Source organism: Lagenorhynchus albirostris, chromosome 3 (genome assembly GCF_949774975.1).
Source record: "Lagenorhynchus albirostris chromosome 3, mLagAlb1.1, whole genome shotgun sequence".
Lineage (NCBI taxonomy): Eukaryota > Metazoa > Chordata > Mammalia > Artiodactyla > Delphinidae > Lagenorhynchus > Lagenorhynchus albirostris.
Window position 1 is genome coordinate 115,003,729 of NC_083097.1, and position 8,505 is coordinate 115,012,233.

General features: G+C 39.0%; 1 protein-coding gene across 1 annotated transcript; it reads right to left on the reverse strand.

The window, feature by feature from the left end:
* Nucleotides 1-375: 375 nt before the first annotated feature.
* On the reverse strand, nt 376-8,297 carry LOC132518388 (bromodomain-containing protein 8-like). Its single transcript, XM_060146352.1, has 8 exons — nt 8,277-8,297; nt 7,573-7,851; nt 6,449-6,718; nt 5,446-5,603; nt 2,924-3,013; nt 2,757-2,825; nt 1,341-1,518; nt 376-771 (listed from the first exon to the last, which is right to left on the reverse strand). Exons 1-8 carry the CDS (start codon nt 8,295-8,297, stop codon nt 721-723), a joined length of 1,116 nt encoding a protein of 371 aa, XP_060002335.1. The 3' UTR covers nt 376-720.
* Between the last annotated feature and the right edge of the window lie 208 nt (nt 8,298-8,505).

Below are 8,505 nucleotides of genomic sequence, written 5' to 3' on the forward strand. Positions count from 1 at the left end.
GGAGACCGGAAACCCAGCTTAGAGACGGTGGCTGCAGAGGCCCAATTCCAGCAGAGCGCTTGGCAGCCCTTGGCTAGCTCAAGAAAGGGAACCAGCCACAGGCATTTTTATTCCCCTTGCACATCTTAAAAGCAATAGACGTTTTCTAACATTTTCCTCATAATTTATCTTACTTCATCCTCCTAGCCATTCGAAGGACACTTCAATTATTTCCACTTTATAAATGATGAGACAAATCATACACACTTTACCTCGTCCTACCCCAGCCCCTTCCGGACAGTGTATGTAAGAAAACCCACGTTAAATACCTTCCTTATTTCACCAGATAATGCTATCCCCTCTATTCCCAGCTTCTGTAAACATTAAAAGGCAATCTTTGACTTGTGAAATAACATTTATTTAAAGAGCAGTAAAAGAAGTTTCATCTATTTACCTCTAAATTAAGCCTATGAAACAAAGACATGGGCAATATATATGGCATAACCCCAAATCTCAGCTTTCTGTGTTTTCTTTATATTATGTCCACAGGCACCTTTAATTCTTTGGTTGTAAGTTAAGGCATTATTCTTATTGGAAAAGAAAACAGAGAAGTGGTAAACAAGTACTGGGATCTTCTCTAGGTCAGAGTCTCAATGAAAGATCCAAATTCCAGAAAAGTTCAGGGTAGCAGCTCCAAGTTAGCAAAATAGGTTTTCCATCATCCATGGGGCTTGTTAGTTCTCATTCCAGACTATTTAAGACTCTTCTTTCGTCTAACCAAATACTCAGCACCTACAGAGTCAAGGCAGACAACAAGCTATGAATCTTTATGGAGGTTTGAAAGCAGTTTTATTTCTTTCTCCGCAGAGATTCAACTACACTTTTTTTCTTTAAAGTAAGAAGCTGCCCAGAAAAGAAACCCTCAAATGTCTTCTTCTGGCTACCATATCTTACCTTCTATAGATGGGACAATGTGAACATATATTAATACCAACAGGTACAGCAACCAAAAAATGGACAGTGACTCCAGCCTCTGGTTTGCATGTTCAGCCCTCTGACTTGAGGCTCTGGAAGCAGATGCGCCCATTATTTATCTATCCCCAGGTCTCTTAAGAGCTCTTCACTGCTGCCTGCCTTCCTAGACTATTTTATTTCACTATCTATTAAAGCTGGTCCCACAGAGGCTCAGAGTTTTCCAAACCAGCAGGTACAATGTCAGTCCGTCAGGTCCTTGAATCACCTCTGAACATAAACTCTGGGAACGCAAGGTCACTTCAACACCACCCTTATTCTCACAGACTTTCTAAAATCAGATTCCAGAAACTACATTCCTTTTTCTTGCAGCTCTCTACCTACAGTACCTGAATCTGTTCCAAGACTTCTCGCTGCATCTCCACTGCCATACGGTACACCTGATGATCAGAGTCATTGTACATCACAGCATTCTGGAACATCAGCATCAGGTCCCTCTGGAACTGAGCCACGGTGCGAATACGTCCCTTAGACAGGTTCCTTTTCAGGCTAGTTAAGTCCATGGGTCTACAGGTGGCCAAGAGAAACCAGAGGAAATCAAACCTTCATGTGGAACATGTGGTGACCTAACATGCTCTCCTGAAGAACTAACCAGCTCTTAATGAAAACAGTAGTAAAGATAACAATCCCCATCAGATAATAAAATAGCAATAGCAGCTAACATACGACTGCTTACAATAAGCCAAGTGCTATGCTAGATACTTTCTATATGAACTCACTTGATCCTCTCAATAAACCTATATGGTAGGTACCATTGTCACAATTGGCAATGAGGAAACTGAAATCAAAGAAGTTAGGTACTTGCCCAAAGTCACACAGCTTAGTTTCCAATTCAGAAACAGCCTGACTCCAGAGCCCACAGGCCCAGCCATTTCACTTTACAATTGGAGGTATCAAAGTTATAAAGAGCTCCAATGATCAGTTTGTCACAGGGTAGTTACTGACCGATTGTTTACAATGTGTAGTCATATACTACGTATTTAATCAACTGTTTTTACTGTATCATCAAAAGCTCAGAGGTTTTTTTCCTTCTTTCATGGAGATGAAAAGAGAATCAAGTGAATATTAAGGTAAATATTATATAATGCAACACAGAGAGTGGGTATATAAAAGGCGGCACAGCAGCGTAGAAAGAGGACTGAACTGGGAGGTAAGACTCTGGGGTTTAGTTCTAGCTCTGCTATTCACTGTTGATCACAGACAAGTCATGACCACCTCTGAGTCTTAGTTTCCTCATCTACAGAATTAAGGAGTCTGTCTCCAAAGGTTCTTTTCTGATCTTTTATACACTACTAACACACACTGGTTTATGACAGCATTTTAGATGAACTATGCTATAAAAATCCAAAATACTGCAATCAACCAGTGTTTATAACATCCATTTGGATTACCATCTTTGCCTTAGCATACCTATAACTGCCTGAATGAATACAGTGTTCCTTTTAAAGTTTTGCTCTGAAATAACAGTGCCAAAAACTACCAAAGGCAAATGTAAGATTATAATAAATGGATCATACTACTTAAAAGTCAATACTGATAAAAGCCGCTTTATCCTTTTGTTCCCTATATTCTCAAATGAGGACTGAGCTTACCTTACATAACTTTATAAACTTGTTCAGCTGTAAAATATATCTTGAGCTTAAGTAATGTAAATGAAATAAAGAAATAATCTAACAGATGTGAAATAAAGTATGAAAAGACAGATATAAAAGCAACCAACCTTTCTTGACCCCATTTCCACTGACCTTTTCACCACATCCTTGTATCCTGGGGCCTGCCTTTCTGACACAGGCTTCAGAAACAGACTGCTGAACCTGTTAAGGGACAAACCCAGAGAGGATGAAGAAACCCTGGAAAGTCACCCTAAATGAGAAGAGTGGCTGTGAATACCAAGAGTGGCTTGGAGTCCTACCTGTGACTGGCTATCATCTTCCAGACTGGCAGGAGAGTCTTCTTAAATAGCAAGTGATCCTGAACAGGGTCACTATGGCCTAGATCAGACCTATAGGATAAAGCAAAGCAGAAAACAAACAGTAACTTCACAAATGGTATTCTGTTCCCCCTAGGTGCTTGATAAGGTTTCCTCAACACATAGTGCTCCTAGTTAACATCTGAAGGAAATAACACCACAGGAATGAAAACATGCTTTCATAAAGGACCCCAGACTCTATAAATATTCTCTTACTGATCAGTATTATCAAATGAAGTGGTTAAATTCTTGTAACGTGTACTAAAAATAGGCAACTGCCTTTGCCTTTTGGAATCTTGCTGATTTGCCCTTTAGCACCTGTGACTTTAAAGAACTGGTCTATAAAAGTAGTCTTTGTTCACTGATGTCTCCCAAGTTCCTGGTACATACTAGGTGCTCAAATAAGTATTTGATAAATGAATCTGGTCCTGTTTTTTTATGCAGAAATAAGCCACATTAAGAAGTATATCTCCCATACTTCCAGAGGAAAAAATACTTGGTTTCATATCCCAAGGAATTCTCTTACACTTCATCTGAATGCTATACAATTTAAATACTTTTCCTTTTCACTCTCCTCTGTATAGTAATCTTTAAAATACCAAGAAAAATCCATTTCTCCTCATGGTCCTTCCTTCTCTGGGCTAAATTGCCTAATTTATTTAGTTTTTCTTTAGAGGTGCAACTGCTCAATGTTTTATTTCATTTTATAATTTTCCCAGTTGGCAAGTTTTCTATTTACCCCAAAGTTAAACATCATGTTACACTTCACACTTTATACACTGCATTATTCTCTCTAAATAGGCTCTCTTCACACCTAAGGTTTCACACCCTCATTTTGCTTTATGTACCACATTGTGTGCATCCATTTGAGCACAACTCATACCTTATCATTCTCCAATTTGAACAGCTCCACATAACTATTCATTTTCATGATGCACTATCTCACCTGTATCTAAATTACATACCACAAAAATCAATTTTTCCTTAAGCCCAGAGCCCTATAAGAACAAGGGACTTAAAGCCCAAAGCAAACCTCTTCCTTTGTCTCTGATCAGTCAGTCAGAATAAACAATAGGTCCTTGGTACTGATGCAATTTTGTTCATATAGCCACAGAACAGGTATTTATTGTTTCCATTATGTGAAAGGTACTACAATAGGTTTTGTAACTTCATAATCAATCACCTTTGCAATATTTTAAGAAACAATCCCTTGCTTACCTTTATTTCCATCTATTTGGAAATGCATGCCAAGCAACTACAAGTGAAAGTGTGGGAGTGGAAAGGATATGCACTTAGACTGGTACTCCAAAGGTTCTACTTTACTCCTGAGAGTCAGTACAGACTAAGGAAGAAGCCAGAAAAGAGGGGCCTAGGGAATGTCTATCTTTCAAAGTAGTTTTAAGGTTCCCTAGTAATAGCACAAGAACTCAAATGCCTATCTCCCCTTAAGCTATCTAGCCAAGCAGACTCAATTACTAATATCTACTGCTTTCTAATAAAGATTTCATGTTTAACCTAAATTCTAAGATAAGAGTGTGGTGTTTGCGTTTCAAGATGCTGAAATGTCATGAGATAAAACATCCCAGATTATTAAAGATTTCCTGTTTTGGGGATAGTCATCATATGCCATCTGCTCATACTCACAAACGGAGTTATAGAAAAGCAAAGGAAGCAATTCTTCAACAAGCTAGGTTTTTAGCTGTATTCTATTTGTGTAACAAAAATTTGTAATCTGCTATTTACAAAAATATATATGCATGGTTCAGTTGTATACCTTAAACAAAAGAAGGCTAAAATAATTACTGGTTTGCCTCCCCACAGATAATGTGGGTGGATCTGGGATACATCAAAGAAAAAAAAACAGTTCATACTATCTTCTCTCAATACTTAGACACAAAACTAGGCCCAGAAAATGAGCTATTTGTTACATAACAAAAATAACTTTGTTTTTCTGATTTAAAAAGAAATTCACTTTACTGAAAAAAATTAAGATTCTAAAATGTGACCTCTGGCCCCATAGTTATTTATGTTAAAATCAGATAATTATATAAACAATTTCCCAAGATGTGTGAAAAAGGAACAAGGGCGATAATAACTTAAAAATAATTTTTAATTTCAAGTTAGTAGGAGATGTTTTAGTATTTTTAAAAGTATAGTTTGTATAATAGTAGACTTGAGTGACAATCTGACTCAGCAACGTTTCCTGAATAAATACAGAGAGAAGGATTACTTATGAAAGAGCTTCTTAATGTTGATAAAACAGTCTTGTTTTATAAGATGAAAGCATATAGACTGCTATTTATACAGTAAAATTATATTTAATTATATTACTAGTGTTTTCGAGCTCTAATTCTCTACTTTTCAATTTACAAAAGTAATCAATGTCCGTGGCAACAAATTCAAGTAGGCGTAAACAGATGTAAAAGTATTAATCCTAACAACATGGGATAAAAGTCTATACTTACAGCTTTGAGGAGGTAGCATGGCTGAAAAGGATATCCACCAGAGGAGTCTCCTGGATGCTGAAGCTATCATCACACTCACCTGAAGAACGCTGGTCTTCCATCTCTGACACATACCCTTCACTCTGGTCCTGCTCTTTGGATTCTTGCTGAACCTCCCCCTGGGAATGCCAGGAAACAAAGGAAAGTTTAGAAAGAGATTTACTGTCTTCAAGGTAATTTTTCTTGCATGGGGTAAATGAAGGCTGATCTTAAGGTAAGAATAGGCCAGTTATATAAAGCTATAGAATAAGTTGGAGAAAGGTGACTTAATTAGACCTAAGACAAAGAATTCTTAGAGAACTCTGACTCTGTATCCCAAGAAAAAATGAAAAAGCAATATACTCTATTATAGATAGATGTTGTTTTCTTTTAAAACTGTCATTATTACTTGTGGCCCTGGAGCTAACTAGTCTAGCTGGCCAGATAATATTAATGATAACAGTATTCTAAATTTTACTGATTGCTTACTATGAGCCAGGGACTATGCTAAGTGCTGCACGTGAATTATCTCATTTAAAACTCACAGTACACCTGTAAGGTAGAGCACTATTATTCCATTTCAGCAGAGAAAACTGAGGTTCTAAAATGTTCACTAGGGCTTCCCTGGTGGTGCAGTGGTTGAGAGTCCGCCTGCTGATGCAGGGGACACGGGTTCATGCCCCGGTCCATGAGGATCCCACAAGCCGCGGAGCGGCTGGGCCCGTGAGCCATGGCCGATGGGCCTGCATGTCTGGAGCCTGTGCTCCACAACAGTAGAGGCCACAACAGTGAGAGGCCCACATACCGCAAAAAAAAAAAAAAAAAAGTTCACTAACCTGCCTAAGCCTACACAGCTAACTGATGCTAAAACCAGGATTTAGACCCAGGTAACTGAACTCTGGAGTTAGCCTATGTTCTCTAACCATTCTGCCTGCCTCTTTGTGCAGAGGACTGATCAGACAGCTGGTTTAAGTTATTCACTTACCTCTTCACTCGCTGTCGGTTGTTCCTGAAGTGCCCAAATATCTGAGGGAGGTGGAGCCACCTCTGGCCTTCCATTTTCTCCCAGTAATGACTTCTCAGTTACCAAGGGGTCTACCTTGGCTGAAAGCTCTTCAGGCTCTTTGCAGGGCTCCCCCTCTCCTTCAGTAGCTTCAATTCCCCTCGCCTCTTGTTGTCTGGTGCCAGATGAAGGGCAGCAGCCTTCACCTGATTCTTCTTTGCTAATGCACAACGGCTCCATTAAATAGACTACCTGCAATCATAGTTTACTGTTAGATGTATAAGAACACCAGTGGAAATCATCATCTACATATCAATAATGCCACATCATAACACTACTACCACTGTGACTAAGTTTGAGATGGTAAGGGTTAATTGATTCATTCAGTCATTTTAAATTTATCAAATATCTTATATACACAGGTACTGGGCTAATTGGTTGGGACCTAACAGTAAACAAGATAGACATGATTCTTGCCTCAAGGAGCTTATGTTCTAATTTTTCACCTCAAGTGTCAAGTCAAATCAACTGGTAACGACTGTCTAAAAAACTGCTGAAAACTTTGTCTGCCACAAACAATGCAGATAGAATTGGCAATATGTGAACAACTGGCAAGACCAGATTCTTGCTGGTCTTGACCTAGGTTCTACTGAATATGTAGAGTTGCCACACAAATATAAACTCTCTGTCCAACTCTTTATTTCTGGTCCTCAGCCCTTCACTAGGGAAATACGAACACTGCAAAATATTGCCTGGAAGTCTTAACATTATAAGCTTCAAGGGGAGTTTGGGCAAGTGTCACCTCCCATGACTCTGAAAGAATGAATTACAAGGATACTCCTAAAGACAGGCCTATATACAGAAATCCCACTTCCTCTGATCAGGCTCCTAATGACTGGGATCTTAGAACATTCAGTCAAAAAGTACATATTTGGCACATGTTTTGTATCAGCACCAAGTGCTGGAGACATAGAAATGAATTCAGTTCCCGCCTATGTGGACCTTATATTTTAGTAAACAATAATGAGAGCGGTAGATATATGGGTAAACATTCTCTTAGGAAGTTGAGATTCTTCCCACCTTTGGAAATAATGGCTCCCCATTACCTCAGAGATAAAGTGGAGGAGGTTATGGCGGCTGACTTGCTCCGCCTCTTCCTGAGATTCCTCACTGCCACCGTCCCCCACAAGCAGCTCACGAGGTTCTCTCCCTGGGCTGCTTTCCTCTAGTTCCTCAGCCCCTGGCTCCTCAGTTTCCCTCCAGCTGCCCAAATCAAGATCCAAACTGGAGTCCCATGAGCTGAAGAGTGACCTGCAATCGTTGCTCAACTCAGAGTCATTGGGATAGTCTTGTTCAGAATCCAACCAAACCCATTCATGCCTCATCTGTAAATACACAGAAAAAAATGCATTAAATTCACTCAAATCAGTATTCCTAAGGCATTTCCATCTCCCAATTTTGGTAGAAAGATAAGGGGTCAGAAATTTTTTTCGACTCAACATTAGGAAGAGTAAAAACTAGCTGAATGGAGACATCAAGAGAAAAAGTGATCCGTCATTGGGAATAAAGAAAAAGCCCTATGTCAAGCAGTATAATAGAATTATCACCCAATAATTATTTGTTGTTAGATTTCCTCATACTCTAAAAGAGAAAAAACTGGAGCACTGCTAGCTGAAATGAATGCCTCTATCCCAAACCACCCTTAAACTCAACTGCAAGGCAACAATTTTGATGGACAAGGGATCTTTTCCTCAGCATACAGACATTTTTAACCTATCAACCATTAAATCCTCAATGCATACTAAGATACCTGTGGCATCCTTCTGGTCATATCCAGCTCTCACTTCTCAGAAAGAGAACTGCAAATCAAGTTTTAAAAATATCTTTCCTTGCTTTCAGTACACTGCACTCCTGGTTTTCTTAGTCCTTCATCCTCTCCCTTTTACTACTTTAATATATCCATCTTCTATGTTCTTGTTTGGGCCTCTGCTTCCTTAATATGTCCTTAAAAAAATGTAGCTACTTTGAGGTTCCAACTT